The sequence below is a fragment of the Athene noctua genome, chromosome 9 (genome assembly GCF_965140245.1).
Source record: "Athene noctua chromosome 9, bAthNoc1.hap1.1, whole genome shotgun sequence".
In the NCBI taxonomy this organism is placed as follows: Eukaryota; Metazoa; Chordata; class Aves; order Strigiformes; family Strigidae; genus Athene; species Athene noctua.
In genome coordinates this window covers 5349918-5365758 of record NC_134045.1, presented here as the reverse complement: position 1 = coordinate 5365758, position 15841 = coordinate 5349918, and the positions used below count along the sequence as shown (strand labels likewise).

The following is a 15841-nucleotide window of genomic DNA, read 5'->3' as shown; positions in this document are numbered from 1 at the left end:
GAAGGTAGTATTGTGCTGCAGGGCTGGGGCTAGGTTTCAACAGGGCAAGAGGACATCCATGTAGGTGAGTGAATTGAATTCATGGGTCTGGTCACTGGAGCACTGGGCTGGTTTTATTTCCAGGAGTTACTCAGGCGAAAAAGAAACCAAAGATGGCTGGGCCCCTTTCCACCTCCCGGTGCTCTTGTTTACAGTTGTATGTGCCCACCGGGACCCATATCTCACACCTCCTGCTGACTACAGCTGATGGTGGGATTCAGTGCTTTGGGAGAAACACTGTGCTTCCCTCCTGGGGCTTGTGCAGCCCCGAAGCAGGTGGAAGAAGGCTAAGCGAGCAGCAATGCAGCCAAGTGTCCCCTGGTTACCCCCTTCCCACGATCCCATGCACACATAAAACTGCATCCAAGAGTGGTTTTGCTAAGGCGGTGCCCCATCTGCGACACCCCATGCACCACCACGTGCTGTGCAGTTCTGGCATGGAGCTGCATGCTGCCTGTGCTCCTGCGTGTCCAGCCACACGTGGCATTCTGCCTGAGCCAGCCCAAAAAGCTCTGCTCCAGGGAGGTAAAAAGGACATAGAGGCTGTAACCTGCTGGGACATGCTTAGAAACCCCATAAGCACTGAGGGATGGACCCTGCTCAGTCTGGGGGCCATAAATCCCCAGCTGCACCAGCGCTGGCAGGGCCTGTGCAATCACTGCTGCGCCGGTGCGAGTGGCTGCCGTGAGGGTCCCTGCCTCTGCTGCCTTTTGGGGCATCTTTGCTGCTCTAACCCACTCCCCTCCCAGGACCATAAGGGCCACTAAGATGATTAAGGGATTGGAGCAGCTGCCATATGAGAAGAGGCTCAGAGAGCTGGGACTGTTTAACTTGAAAAAATGGAGGGTGGGGGGTGTTTCTTTATTAATACCTCATGGAGGGTAAAGAAGACAGAGGCAGATATTCCTCAGTGGTGCCCAGTGAAGGACCAAGCACCAAACTGAAACTGAACTACAGGCACTCAAGTTAAATTTAGAAAAGCTTTTTCTGTGAGGATGGTCAAACACTGGCATAGGTTGGTGAGAGAAGTTCTGCTATTTCCATCTTTGGAGATACTCAAAACCCAGCCAGATGTGGTCCCCAGCTTTAGCTGAGCCTGCTCTGAGCAGTGGGGAGTGGCTGAGCATTTCCAAATGTCCCTTCTCACCTCGACTATTCTGTCTTTGCTCTGTGATCAGCGATGAGACTTGCACCAAGAGGTGCCAAATGTTTATGGAAATGAGTTTGAAAAAACAATTCAACTGGATGAGCTCTGTCCCCAGTTCTCTGGAATCCTGCTTGGGGCCAGGTGCTGTGGTGTGTTCTCACCACAGGTGCAGAAGACAGTAGGAAACAGGACTGCCCTGGTTTTGGTGGCTCCCTGGGCTGGGCACCCCCATCATGTAGCCTCAGTATGACCACCTTGGGTGATGCTTCCCATGCCCAGCAGCCAAAGTTTGGCAACAGCTCAGCAAGTCTTGCAAAGCTCAGGGAAGGTGGAAACTCCTTCCACTCCTGAAAAGGAGAAACCTGTGGTCCTTTTGGTGACACTGAAGGCCATCATGGGAGTAGCGTAGATCCTCAGCTTACCAAGCACCTGAGAAGCACCCAGCTGAGCCCAGCTTTTGTCCCTCAGTCCAGAAGCACTCCTCCACACCTTTATAAAGACAACATTGGAAATGGCAATTAAATCCTCACAGTGACAGCACCGCTGGAAGGCCGGCCAGCAAGCCATGCTGTGGGACTGGGCAGTGTCATGCAGGGCCAGAGCAATCCCCTCTGTCCCTGTTGTGTCAGGCCAGCAGGGCCAGTTCTGTGCCCTGTGCTAGGTGAGAGGTACCCACTCTCCCGAACGCCTGGCCACAAAGGGCACCCAGCAGCACCCCCGTGCTGGCTCTGGCTGGAGGGTGCTGGTGGCTGAGGTGAGGAGTAGGGCTGCACCTGGGCGATGCTAGAAATCACAGTTATGCTCCATGAGACCCCTCACCACCCTCCAGCCTGATACACTGACCTCCAGCTTACCCCGCGCCTGGGCAGAGGGGCCAAAGAAACACCTGCACAGCGACACTGTCACTCATTAAACGTTTGTTTTTATTTCTGGTTTAAAATCAAAATTAGTTGTTCTCTGTAATTACATTATATATAGATTTATAGAGACATTATAGAAAAGAATTTTTTGCTTTTGTTTTTCTGCAAAAATCTGTAAATAAAAAATAAAACAAAAAAACATGGTGGCAGCTTCTGTCTGTCCGTCTGTCCGTCCCTCTGTCGCTCCTCCTGCCCCTGCCCTCCATGGTGCTTCCCAGCAGGCCAGGAAAGGCTCTGGGCTGGGGCCACATCTCACTACACTCCCTACAGCCATAGCTGGGGAGGGACAGGAGCACGTGGAGCTGGAAAGAAGAAACGCCAGCAGAATATATTAATATCTCATACTTCATTTTATTTAAGTCCTGGGGACTCCAGGTGGCAAAGGGCAGCAGTCCCCACGGCCCAGGCAACTCCTGGAAAGAAACGGTGTGGTTTCCAAAGTGCAGGTCTTTCCGGGGCAGGGCACGTGCCCTCGAGCAAGAGGAAGGCAAGAGGAGGCAGAGAAAACTGGTACATCTCCCAGCCATTCCAGTCCCAGCAGCTGTAGCTGATGAGGAGGGCAGGAAGGGTGGTCTCCTCGTGTATTTTAAATAGCAATAGAGGGTGGGATGTGCAGCAAGCCCCCCCTGCCCAGGGGTGTGTATGTGGGACCCCGTGGGGCTGGTGGCCGGGGCAGGGGAAGCGGTGCTCCGTAAGGCAGTGTGCGGCCGCGGGCAGTGGCTGGCCAGGGTAATACTGCGGTGTGCTGCCGAGAGTGGGAGCTGCCGGGCCCCGGCCCGCCCCAGTCCATGCAAGCCTGGGTGGCCCAGTGGTGTCTTTGCCCTCGAAGGGTGGCAGGTGGGTGTGCGTGGCGTCTCAGAAAGCTGTACTGGCCATGCTGGCTGGTGCAAAGATCCTCGGGAGGCTGTCCAGAGTCTCCTCCAGCCGCCGGTGAGCTGATTTACCATCTTCCCCTGCAAGTACATGTCACAGTCAGTGAACTGAACTGTAGCAGTTCTGTCCCCTGCCCACCTTCCCCGGCCACTCCTGGGAAATGTGGCTAATGCCTGACAGAGCTGAGCCACCACTCTACGGCTACAGAGTGAGACCTCTCTTGTCCTCCTTAGCACACCCCTGGGCAGGGCCCAGCTGGGATCCAGCCCAAAAAGCCCCTACAGCTCCTGATTCAGAAGTTGCAAATCCTGTTCCTCAGCTGCCTGCTGTTCCCGTGCCCACACGGGGCAGGGATCACCCATGCGTGGGCTGCACGAGTGCTGGCTTGTGGGGAGCCTAGCATAGGGGAAAGGGGCCAGGGCTCAGGGCTGTACCAGCTCCAGCATCTCAAACAGCTGTGCACATCTGCATGCACTGACACGGGGATCCCGAGGACTTCCCCGGGACCCCTGGACACACACAGGGGTGCACACATCCACACTACAAGCTGGCCCTGAGATCTTCACCCGGCAGCCTAGCACACAGATCTGTCCACGGTGACCATCCCCAGCAGGAGGTGGTGACATGGACAATCTGCTGGGAGATGGGACACAAGGCATCTACATGTGCCGGGGTGCCATGGGGATGGTCTCTATGAACAACCAAGACACACAGACTCCAAAACATGACATGGCTGACAGGCTCTAAGACGGAGACATTCGTGAGCAAAGCGGCAGGAGCGGGGCGGGGGGACGAAGACAGCTCACATGTCCCAACCTGTGCAGCAGCTGCCGCGATCTGGAGGCCTAGAAACCCACTCAGATGGTTCTCTCAGTGCCATCTAGCAAATAATAAATAACATACAGGCTTAGTGCTCTGTGGCCACAGGATGCCTGGCCCTTGCTGCCTGCTGCCAGCTTGCTCTTGCCTGGCAGAGCTTGGGGCACGATGAGCCAGAGTGTGCGGGGTAGGCAGGGACCAGCACAGGACCCCCTTCTCCCATGGGTGCTGCTGGCACCAGGAGATGCCACTCAGGATGCTGTGGGTGGGGAGGGAGCAGAGAGGAGCAGCGAGACACTCACCGCACAGCATCAGGCTCTGCTTGGCTGCCTCCCGCACAGGCTCCTTGTCGGTTTGGCACAGGTAAACCAGCTGCTCGATGCTCTCCTTGGCCTGCAGAAGAAGGGACAAGGGGCTGAGTGTGGCTGGCAGGACTGGCAGAAGGGACACAGCCTGGAGGGGAAGGCAACACAGGGTGCTGCAGCCCCACGGTGCAGGAAAAGTCCCTCTCCTGTCCCCTCCCTTCCCATTTCCCTTCCTGCCCTGCCCCTCCCTGCTTCTCCAGCACACTGGGGGCACCCCCAGCTCCTCTCTCCCAGGAGCAGGAGGCTGTGCAGGTGTGTCCGGAGTTGCCAGCCACATGTGATTCCTCTTCCTCCGGAAAACAAAGCTCTGCTGCCTCCTCCCCACGTCCCTCTCACCTTCAGGCAGCCCAGCGCTGCGCACCCTGCCACACGCGTCTGCATCTCCTCATCCTCCAGCTGCTCCAGGTAGCACACGAGAGCCTGGGGGAGATGGAGGGTCAATGCCACCACCCACAGCAGAGTCGGGGGGCAGCACCCCACGGGCGGTGGCACGAGCCCACCTCATCCCTGGCTTGCCCAGCACGTACCCGTTGGCGGAAGCGGGGGTTTTCTGCCAGGCTGCGGAGCTGGGCTGACACGGCGCTCACCACCTTGCTGTTGCCTTCCACGAGGAGCAGGCTCAGTGCTTTCAGCCCCTCTTTCTTCAGGCGAGCCTCGGGTACGCGCTTCAGGGCACGCAGCACCACGTCCTGGTCGTCCGAGTTGAGGTTCTGCGCCAGCAGCGCTGCAGGGAACCACCGGCTGAACCGAGGTGCAGGGACCCCAGCGGCACTGCCTGTGCACCCCTGTCGCCGCAGGAAACCCATCCCTGGGCACCCCACACCTGTGCCAGGCAGGGGTGGCCCCACACAGAGCACCAACATGTGCTGGGGCACCCAATCAAGATGCTGGGGACCTGCAGCAAGGACCCAGGGTGCTCAGGAAGGCAGCATGTGAGTGAGCTGTGATCAAGGAGATCAGACCTACTTGCCCAGCCCAAGGATGGCTGAGCCTCTGAGTGATGCCCCAGCGTGGTCATGGCAGTGCTGCTCCCTATGGTGAGGCTCTGGCACCCCATGCCAGGGTCTAAGGGAGGGTGGGAGGGCACCCACCTTCCTCTGTCAGCTCCATCATGTAGGTGTCGAGCACCAGGGCGCTGAGTGACTCAAAGTGGCTCCAGTACTGGAAGATGGTGACCTGCTCACCCTGGGTGCTGCCAGGCCGCCGGGGCAGCCGCCGATCCAGCACATCTTCCACCAGTTTCACACACACTGTGGGAAAGGGCCAGGATCAGGGTGTGCAGCAGTGGTGGCCACCCCTCTGTGCCGCTCCTGGCACCCACAGGCCCCCACTCATGGTCACTGAGCGGAGCTGGCAACTCTCTCCCCAAACCCCGCTGGGTGTCTGCTCACCAACATCAGCCAGGCCAGGGTGCCGCTCACTGATGGGTGCTGCATACTGGGTGCTGAGGACCTGCAGGAACCGCTCCACGGGGCAGGTGTAGATGTTGGGCACCTCCACGCAGTGGTCCCAGAGGGGCAGCACGCCCTCCTTCCGTGTTGAGAACTGCACCACTGTGGGGACAGGCGCTGTCAACCCTCCCCGAGCCACGGCAGCAGGCAGGTGACTCCTGCCCTCCAGCTGGCATGGCCCCTCGCTACCCAGCCGTGCCCCTGAGGGGAGAGCCGGCCCCACGCACCCCCCAGGGCAGCAGGGCTGGTCCCCTTGGCCACGTATCTTTACCTTCTGCGGCAGAGCCGGCTGCTCCTGCTCGCTCCTCCGTCAGCTGGCACACGATCTCTAGCACCTGCGCCTCTCGCAGCAGCCTGTCCAGGGCGTACATCTCCCGGCACCGCAGCGGGCCGAAGGTGCCCAGTTTCTGCAAGGCACAGCCAAACTAGGGACCTCAGGGACAGAGCTCATCGCCCACACCACAGCCTCCATGCTGCGTCAAGACACCCTGCAAGGGGGGACCCAAAGCCCACCCCAGGACCTCTCCTGCCACCATGCCCCAGCCCCTGTCCTCACCAGCAGCAGGCGGTTGCAGTTGTTGAGGTGAAGCACCAGAGCCTTATCCAGGAACTCATTGCCGGTGCTCATGGGGTCGGTGCTGGCCTCGGAGCCACTGCACATGCCGGTGTCATCAGCTCCCGTCTCGCCGGTGCTGGGAGCTCTGCTGCCGCGCCGGGGTCTGCCGGCCCTCCTGCAAGCCAGGGAGATACCGAGGCAGTGGGTCAGTGTTGGAGACCTGGACCCAGCCCTTCCCCAACCACAGAGGGCAGTTTCTGTAGGACCTACAGTATCACAGTATCAAGGCTGGGTGAAGGAACAGGGCCCAGGGGCACAGGGCATGTGCTGCCTCCTGGCCCAGCCTCATGGAGAGATGCAGAGTAGGACTGTGCCAGATCCCGCTGCTTCAGAAGGGCCAGATTCTGCTCCTTCTCAGCCTGGACCTGCCCTGAGCTGTGATGGGCCCATCTAAATGTGTTTGGGCACCCTGGCAGAGCTGGGCATCCCCCAATCCAACTGCCCCAGGGCTGCATCCTGCCCCATGCCCCATCCCATAAGCCCTGCTGTGCACCTCTCGTCTTGGAGAGCCTCCTCCTCGGAACCCTCCGAGTCCTCCATGTCAGAGGTGTTGAGGAAGCTGAAGCTCTCCAGTGCATGTTCCACCGTCAGGCTGATGCTGGAGGCCCGGCTGAGGAAGACACCCTGCTTCTGCTGTGGAGGAAGGCATGGCAGGGTCAGATCCTGGCTCACCAGACAGGAACAGCCCTGACACCTGCATCCCCAGGCACTGGCAGCAGGGATGGCCTTGTCCCCATTGTCCCCAGGCACTGCCATCAGGTCTGACCCTGCTACCCTCACCCCTGGGCACTGTTATCAGGGATGGCCCTGTCCCCATTGTCCCCCAACACTGCCATCAGGGCTGACCCTGCCACCCTCATCCCTGGGCACTGCCATCAATGGCCTCATCCCCATTTTCCCCAGGCACTGCCAGCCAGGACGGCCCCATCCCCATTATCCCTGCGCACTCCCAGCTGGGATGGTCCCGTGCCCATTGTCCCCGGGCTCTGCCATCAGGGATGGCCCTGTCCCCGTCACCCCTGGGCACTGCCATCAGGGATGGCCCTGTCCCTGTCATCCCTGGGCATTACCATCAGGGATGGCCCTGTCCCCGTCACCCCCAGGCAGTGCTGGGAACCCCTCACCAGCAGCATCTCCTCCAGGCGCTTGAGCTCCCGTTCAAGGGGCTGCAGCTCCGGGAACTGCCCCCGATAGTCTTCCAGGGCTGAGCCCAGGAGACCGATGGCCTCCTCCAGACCCGAATCCACCACCTTCCCCCGTGGCACCTCGGGGATGGCAGCAGGGAGTGGTGGGGCTGGGACGGGCCTCTCCTCCACAGAGGCTTGTGCCAGTGCCACGGGGATCCTGGTGCCACCCTGTGCCGGCACCTGGCTCTGCACCAGCTCAGCCCCGCTGGCCTCCACCTTGCAGGTGGTGGCCCACGCCACGGTGGCCCGGGGCTTGGCCTCATCACCCCTGTCCTGTCCTGCTGTGGCAGCTGCCACCAAGGTGCTGGGGAGGGGGTCCGCGTCCTGCTCGCCCGTCCCTGTGTCCTCGGGGCTGGGCGTGGGCTCCCAGGGGCTCTCTGCAGCCTTGGCCTCCATTGTGGCATCCACGCTGGCCTCACTGATGTGGCTCAGAGTCCGTGAGTAGGGTACGTGGCCATTGGCTACTGCATCCTTCTTACGGCTGCCTGGCTCCTCTGGCTGACTCCCGGCGGGGGGGACACTGATGCCGCTGGCCCCGGGCCCTGCCCCAGCCTCCTCTGGCTGCTGGGAGAAGGAGATCTCGATGGCGGGGGCAGAAGCCTGCACCTCGGGCTGCACGATGGGCTTGTGCGTGGCATGGCGGGCGCTGCCGGACAGCTGGGGGCTGGAAGAGTCATCCGAGGACTCGGAGGAGATGGACCAGGCTGTGCCGTTCTCCAGCTCCTCCTGGCGCCGCAGCATGTTCTGGGAGGGGGGAAAATGGTGTCAGCCAAGACCCTCCTGCACTCCTGCTCCTCCGGCTGCCTTCCCTTCAAGCGGGGGCAGGATCCAGCCGAGCCAGAGGGCACTGAGGCCCCTGGGGCCACCAGCACAGACTGCCACATCGCCCTGGCTCTGCTGACACAGCAGGACGAGGAGCCGGCAGACCACAGCTGCCTCTTCCCACGCTGCATCTCACCCCATGCCAGAGGGGAGCCTGGCTCCCCAGACCCAGCCACACACTCCCTGGAGCCACGGGGTGCCAGCGTCTCCCCAGCACAGCGGGCAGCTCCAGCACAGCCATGATGCGGTGTGACACGTGGAGCTGAGTACATCACCCACCACGGGTGGTGCAAGAACAACACGAGCTCCAGCACCACCAGCATGTGGGGGGCAGCACTAGCCATCACGCCAGCATCATACCTGAACCAGTGTCACGCCAACGCCATGTTAGTGTCACACCAGCACCATGGCAGTGTCACACCAGTGCCATGCCAGCACCATGCCAATACCATGGCACAGCACACCAGTGTTGCCAGTGCAGGGACACAGACAAGCTGCCTACTCACTAGTGCCCAGCTCTCACATGAGGGTGTGGAGACAGAGGAGCAGGGCCCACCTGTGCAGCCCAGGCTCCCTTAGGCTGGGGACTGTCTCCTCAGTGCCAGCCCGACCTTGCCCAGCAGGATCAGGCCTCTGGGTATCAGTGAGTGCTAGTGAATAGGAGATAAGGAGCGGCTACAGCTACTGCGGGATGGCCACAGCGCAGGGCTAAGCTACTGGCCGGCTCCAGCCCTTGCACTTACGTGGCCCTGCTGCGGCCATCTCCTGAGCTCGGCCGAGGAGACGTCGCTGCAGGAGCAGCCCTGAGACAGCTTCTCGAAGAGTGTCTCCCGAAAGATGTCCATCAAGGACCAACCATTCCTGTTGGCTGCCTGCCCCGGGCTCTTGGGCAAAGAGAAGAGGAGCTGTGAGTGTGGGAGGAGTGGGTGCTGGTACCGGGAAGCTGTGGCTGGAGAGGAGCTGCCCACCCCTGCACCTGGGCCGTGCTACCCTCTGGGCACAACCCTGTGTGCACCCCTCCACGGGCCACCCCTTCTGAGCAGCCTTGCCTGGCACCACACTTACGTAGAAAGCCTGCTCCCGCAGGGACGGCGTGTCAGGCGGGCTCTGGTTGTAGGTGGAGAACCTCTTGTTCACTGTGGAGGCCTTGTTGACAGTGCTGGCTGCCGAGGGCTGGTCATCCTTGTCAAAGGGGCTGGGGAGGAGGGCAGGGAGGTGAGGGGTCTGTGCCAGCCTGCAAGGGTCTTGACCCTGTTCTGCAGCAAGCAGGACACCAGGACCCCATCCAGGCCCATTTTCCGTAATTGCAGCCCAGTTTTGGGATGAGAGAGAACCTAGGGTAGGCCATCTCTTGCCACGCCATGCCAGGTACCCCCAGCCCTGCCATGTGCTACCAGCAATGCCTGCTGAGATACTCACTTCCAGGTCACCTCCAGGCTGAGTTTGAGGGTGCCCAAGTCATTGATATCCACAGCCACGACCTGGGGCAGAGCTGCAAAGAGGTCCTTGGTCTCGCAGGACACATTGCCCACCACAACATGGTTGGCCAGGCTCTTTAGCTCTGTCACCTGGAGAAGGAGAGGCAAGGGAGGATGAGATGAAGCCCTGAGCTTCATCCTGTCCATGCTGCTTGCATCCATGCTGTGTGCCAGGATGCCGCCACCACCACCAGACAGGCTCCTCCCACCCCCGTAAGCATCAGGTTTAGGTGAGGTCCTGGAGGAAAGCCCTGCTGGGATGCAGGGTGGTAGCTGGCCCACACCATCCCTGCCCCCTTCTTCACTGTACCTTGATGGAGAGGAACTCAGTGACGAGGGGCAAGAAAACCATTTCCTCGCTGTCCCACACCTGCTTGCTGTTCACCTCAATGCGCCCTCGCAGCTTCCAGCGCTGCCGGCCATATTTCATGAAGATCTGGGGATGGAGAGGCATGGGTATGAGGGAGATGATACAGTAACAGGGTGGTGGGTGCTCTCTGTGTGTCCCTGCCCATGGCCAGCAACCCATGCCACCCACCACCACCCTGCAACATGCCCTCCACACCAGCGCCCACCTACACCCCCCAGGCACCCCAAGGACCGCAGGGCAAGAGAAGAGCAGATTGCAACCCATATGGTCCCACCAACCTCATACTGGTCACCAGCACAGAGCCGGGCAAAGCCTGCCAGTCCTGCAAGAGAAGGCAGAAGGGTGTTGGGAGGCAGCAGGCAGGCAGGCAGGCAGACAGCAGGCCAGGGATGGAGTGGGATGTGTTACCTTTCATACGGACATGGAACTCGCCCAGCTGGCTCTCCAGCTCATTCTCCAACAGGCACATGTTCTGGGGACGGATGGACAGACAGCACCCATCAGCAGCCACCCATGGGACCCAGTGCCCTGCCAACCCACATCAACCATCTGCCTCACCTCTGTGTACTCCTTATAGCCTTTGCTGGCCTCGGCCAGGCTCTCGCGTGCCTCCCGGCTGCCCGGTGAGCCCGTGCTGTAAGCCTTGACCATGTTGTGGGCTCCATCGCGGAGCCGACGCTGGATGCAATAAGCCTCGTAGAGCTCATCTATCTGCAAGGACAGGCCCAAGCTGTGGTGAGGGGCAGAGTAGGGGACAGTATGGCTGTCCCAGCGCTGCACCAAGGTTGCCCCAAGGTGACCCGGTCCCCAGCTCTCACCTTGCTAGCATGAAACTCCAGGCGACGCAGGAAACGCTCGATTGACTTCACTTGCTGGAAAAGCAGAGGAGACGGTGTGAGCAGTAGCCCAACCTCTCCGTGGAGGAGCCACAGGTCAGGATGTGCCCTGCTGTGTGCCCCCGCTGTGGCTGGGATGGATCCTGGTCATCAGCCCTGCCGGGGAGGTGCAGGACGACAGGCAGCAGAGGCTGTGCTTGCACCCATGTGCTGCAGCATCCTCCAGCCTCCCCTGCTCCGGAGGGTCCCCCAGGAGACAGGCCAGGCTCTGGGGTGCTCTGCCAGTCTCAGAACTAATGCAGGCTCAACACTCACCACCAACAGCTTTTGTTTGCAAGAAGCAGGTTACAAACGTCTGCCTCTCTTTGCTTCATCCCCTGCCCAGCCCCACCCTGCCTGCAGAGCCCCGATCCCACCCCACAGGCACTCTGCCGTGCAGGGCACAGGGGGCAGGCAATGGGGCAGTACAAGCAGAGAGGGACTGGCAGCAGCACATCCCGGCTCTAGGAAGGGGGAGACAAGGGGTCAAGGCACTGATCCCGCTTACCTTATCCAGATCGTAGAGAAAGCCCTGGAGGAGAGAGGAGAGGGATAAGACGCAGCACAAAGCCAGATCTGCCCACCCAAGGAGACCCAGCACATTGCACCCACCACCCATAGCATGTTGGCGGGGACATGCAGCACCCAGCCAGGGCTGGACAGTGCATGACAGTAGGACAGGAGCCCTGTGCAGCCCAACACCAGAGCCCGGGCTGGCCCCTGACATCCCCACAGAAGCAAACTCTGCCCTGGGACACATGAGCTGTCCCCACAACCCCTGCCCTCTGCCCAAAGCACCACTCCACATAAGACTCTTCTCAAGCGACACTCACCAGGCGCGAATTCCTCTTGGACTCACGGATCTGTGTGCTGAGCTTCTCCAGCTCCAGCTGGTGCACCTCCAGGTAGGCTCTGGGGGAAACCACACCACAGGGGTCAGGCTGGGACACCATGTCCAGGGTTCCTGCCACCCACAGACCACACCAACCCAGCACATCTGGCCCTGCATCCCCACTCAAGCACCCAGGTGAGGCACCCCACCTGAGCCTCTGTGTGGGACGTGGTGAGATGTGGGACCCACACACAGCTCCAAGCCCACCCCTCTGCACCCACGAGACCTGGCACATCCCTGCCTGGTGAGAGTGGAGACCTGCCAACCCCAACCCATAGCAAGCTTCCCTGTGCCCTTCAGGGGCTCCCCACCTCCAAACACCCAGTCACGGGGAGCCCCAGCACTTACGTCAGGCCCTTCTTGAGAGCTTCGTACACCTCGTCCAGGCGGTTGGGCTGAGGCACCTTGGGTGGTGGGGATTTGTGGGACATTGAAAACATCCTACTGACCCTGGAGCCAGTCTTGCGGGAGACAGTGGGGGTGAAGGGTGAGAGGTTCCTGGGGAGAAAGGCAGGCAAACCCAGGGTGGCCAGGGTCAGCACATAGCACTGGGGTCTGCCTGGGTGCCCCAGTCTGACAGGCACCCTGTCTCAAGACAAGCAGGAGCTCAGGGATGGAGGCCTAGTCCACCCAGACCTGCTTGCCTCTCCCAGTACTCCCCAGCAGCCAGTTTAACCAGCCAGCGAGGCTGGGTGAGATGGGGCCAAGAGGCTGGGCAGCACTGCCTGCACTACATGCCTGCAGCCACCCCAGTGCCTTTGGCTGCCCCAAAGCCATGGGAAGGACAAGGAGAAACCCACAAAGCTCGTGGTGGAGAAGAGCAGGAATTATCCTCATCCCAGTGGGGTCAGAGAGGCTGGCCATGGGGCAGCCTCTGAGGAGGTATGGGGGGAGCAAAGGCAAAAGGGGCTATCACCAGCCAGAGCCAAGCTGTGCTCCTGGAGTGCCTGTGGGGACATCTCCAGCCCTGGCCACCCTCTGAAGGGGCCATGCTCTGCTCCATCACCAGCAGCCCAGGTTGGCGGGGGCATGGAGATGCTCCCTGTGGTCTGAGCACTATGGCAGGGTGACACATGCCATCACTGGCTTGCTGCCCTACCACTATGTGCTCCCAGGGACAGGCAGGGATCCCAGCGGGTGGCAGCACAGGAGCATCCTAGGACAAGCAGCCCTGTCACCCCATCACACAGTGCAGCACATGGGGCAGGGACATGCTCACTGAGCCTACACCTCTCCAAATGTCACCAAACCCGCAGTATAGAGCTGCTGGCTGCCTGGTGCCTTCACCTGCCCCACTGCTGCCTTGGGGACCTCCCCCGGCCGACCCGAAGGGGTGCTGACCCAGCACCCGGGACCCAAACACCACCCACCCTTCCTGCCTTGTGCAATGGAGTCTCTCCCCAACCCAGTGAGCAACGCCCCGCTCAGACCGGCTCTTCTCTTCCTCCTTCCAACACATCATTGTTTCACTGGCATCCAGGAGACACCTCAAGCTCCTCGGTTTCCAGCCCCGGGCTGGACCTCCCATCCTGTGCTGCTCTTTGCAGGAGTGGCCAAAAGACTTCCCCGAATCACTGGTGGGGGGAAATGAATGTCTTGGCCTCCTCACAAAGCCTAGTGATGGCTAAGCGAGTGATTTCCACCATCTCTCCTCATTCCCATCCTCCAGGGCCCCTGGAGTCATCCCCCGCAAGCATCTCTCCACCAGCCGCTTGGCTATAGGCATCCAAAAGTCCTCCCTCGCCCCTTTCCCCAGGCAAGCCCCTCTAGCACCCCCAGATCCAGCGACGTGCTGGTGGCCTGGAAAATGTCACGGACAGGATACAGGGACAAGAGCCAAGCAGGGCTGAGGGTCTGCTCTCAGGCATGGGGAGGCTCTACCTGCACTTGTGCCTACCAGGTGAAGGTGCCCATAGCCTGGCAAGGCAGCTTAGTGCTGCTTTCCCTAGCCATTTGGCTGAGAGATGTCTCTCCTCTGGCACCAGTGGGTGCATTGGGAGGTAAGGAGCCTGGCTAGGCACTAGGAAATGGGATTAAAAGCATTAAAATGCTGTAGTCCCACACCCATGGCATGCCCATGTCCTGAGAACCACCTCTGAGAGGGTAGACAGGAGCTAGGGACGGTGTGGAGCAGGGTGGTGGGGAGGAGCAGAGCGTGGGGTGGTTCTCACCAATGTGAGGTTCAGCAGAGAGGAGGAGAAAGGACATGATGGGACCATAACATCACCAGTGGCTGGAGGAGAAGGGAATGGCTGCTCCTCGCAAAGCAGCTGATGGGCAGCCAATAAAACCTTTCAGCAACAGGTTTGAAATGACCTGGAGGAAACCCTGATTCATGCCAGCACTCAAATTCCAAAACCAGCTGCCACAGGATGTCAGGGCCATTGAGACACAATGCTTCAAAGCCACCCCAGCTCCTCCACCGCACCCATTAAACACGATGAGATTGTCACAGAGGAGCTCTTAAGGGCTGGCTAAAGAATGAAAGTAAGCTACATTGGCCCCCTCCAAGCCCTGGTGGCAGCAGCTGCAGGGTCCTCACCCAGGCTGGGATACGGCACAGTGAGGGGCTGAGGTGATGGGCTCTGTCTCCCATCAGGCCTCGATGCTCCCTGCAGCCCCTCACGCAACATCCCCTGGGGACCACAAAGGTCCTTGAGAGAGATGCCCAGACAATGAGTTGGGAAGGTGCCTCCGGGTGTGCAGTAGGTCCATGGCATGCCCAAGCCTGTCTCCAATCCCCTCCCCGTCCCTCTTGGCAGGCAGCATGAGCACCCATCTCCTACCTGAAGGGCCGGTCGGCCGTCGAGTTCACTCCAGCGAAGGACTGGCTCCTATTGATCTTGGTGACAAGGACTCGGCGCTGCGGGCGCACAGACAGTGACATCGTTGAGTGTGACCTGGAGGGCCTCCCTGGGGGGTACGAGAAAGCGGAGTCAACAGCAGCAGAGTGGGGAAACACAGAATCATCTAGGTTGGAAAAGACCTTGAAGACAAACACATTCAGGCAGGGCTGCCAATGAGACCAGGAGGGAACAGCCCCATGGACCAGGGTGGTTACGGCACCCGTGGGCTGGGGCAGACGTAGCACCCACAGGCTGGGAGCCTGCCCTCCCTCTCAGCCCGGGTACACTCCTGGTGGCACAGGGGACACAGGTCCTGTGCTGCCCCCAGAGATGTGTTGGTGCCCTGCCCTGGGTGAGACAGGGCTCTGGACACTGTGAGCCCTCAGCGGGGACAGATAGACACATACATCCCAGCTTGGCCCCCTGGGAGCCACAGGAAGGGGCTGATGCCCAGTGCCTACCATGACCCTTCCTGAATACAGCCGTGGCAAACCCTCTGCTGTGCCCCAGCCTGGCCACCTCCTCCTGAACCCCGCCTTGTCCCATGTCCCGCTGTCACCCGTGTCACCCCACTGCAGAGGCAGGAAGGGTGCGGGGCCGGACTGGTCGCCCAGCCCTTCGTTGTCTCTGTGCTGGCTTCCGCTCACTCCAGCAACCAGGAGGGAAACCCACAGGCAACAAAGCGCTTTGGAAAGTCCCCGACTGCCAGGAGCTCTGCATCGAGGAAGGAAAGGCTGAGCTATTCCCCAGTGGAGCCTGGAAAGTCCACACGGGCAGCACGTGTGCAGTCCCACAGCTGCCACAGCTCTGTCCTCTGCTCCTGGCAGCTGCCAGGTGCCCCAAAACCGCTGTCCCTGTGACAGCTGGTGCAGTCGGTGCCAGCCAGGACTGAGCAAATTTCTGCATCTCAGGGTCTGGACCCAGCTCCCACCCCATGTCATCGCTGCAGCCCTGGCCAGGGCATGGGGAGAGCAGCCCAAAGCACAGAGCAAGAACAGGGGAGTCCAGCATGGAGGAGCCCAGCCCACAGAGCACCTCCAGGAGCAGGGCAGGAGCTGCTGGATGCTCCATCCTGGCCACTGCCGACACCAACTCAGTCCCTCTGTCCCCACCAGCTGTGGGCTGGGGAGCAGGAGCTGCC

At 60.6% G+C, this 15841-nt stretch overlaps 1 protein-coding gene across 8 annotated transcripts in view; it reads right to left on the bottom strand.

Annotated features, from left to right (window-relative positions):
* Window positions 1-2086: 2086 nt before the first annotated feature.
* Window positions 2087-15841, bottom strand: part of RIPOR1 (RHO family interacting cell polarization regulator 1) — a 32194-nt gene continuing 18439 nt past the window's right edge. For 5 of the 8 annotated variants that reach the window (XM_074913123.1, XM_074913120.1, XM_074913124.1 and 2 more), the window contains exons 2-23: window positions 14641-14767; window positions 12203-12352; window positions 11796-11874; window positions 11471-11494; window positions 10906-10959; window positions 10646-10798; window positions 10496-10559; window positions 10366-10409; window positions 10028-10153; window positions 9659-9807; window positions 9305-9434; window positions 8983-9123; window positions 7355-8161; window positions 6724-6863; window positions 6171-6345; window positions 5886-6021; window positions 5555-5716; window positions 5255-5413; window positions 4691-4887; window positions 4500-4583; window positions 4101-4191; window positions 2087-3059 (exon numbers count right to left, since the gene is read on the bottom strand). In XM_074913123.1, the coding sequence (XP_074769224.1) occupies window positions 2962-3059; window positions 4101-4191; window positions 4500-4583; window positions 4691-4887; window positions 5255-5413; window positions 5555-5716; window positions 5886-6021; window positions 6171-6345; window positions 6724-6863; window positions 7355-8161; window positions 8983-9123; window positions 9305-9434; window positions 9659-9807; window positions 10028-10153; window positions 10366-10409; window positions 10496-10559; window positions 10646-10798; window positions 10906-10959; window positions 11471-11494; window positions 11796-11874; window positions 12203-12352; window positions 14641-14741 (3264 nt within the window). In that variant the 5' untranslated portion in view covers window positions 14742-14767 and the 3' untranslated portion in view covers window positions 2087-2961. Of the gene's footprint in view, window positions 3060-3795; window positions 3860-4100; window positions 4192-4499; window positions 4584-4690; window positions 4888-5254; window positions 5414-5554; window positions 5717-5885; window positions 6022-6170; window positions 6346-6723; window positions 6864-7354; window positions 8162-8982; window positions 9124-9304; window positions 9435-9658; window positions 9808-10027; window positions 10154-10365; window positions 10410-10495; window positions 10560-10645; window positions 10799-10905; window positions 10960-11470; window positions 11495-11795; window positions 11875-12202; window positions 12353-14640; window positions 14768-15841 lie in introns of all 8 variants that reach the window. The other 3 variants (XM_074913127.1, XM_074913126.1, XM_074913121.1) reach the window with 2 other exon arrangements.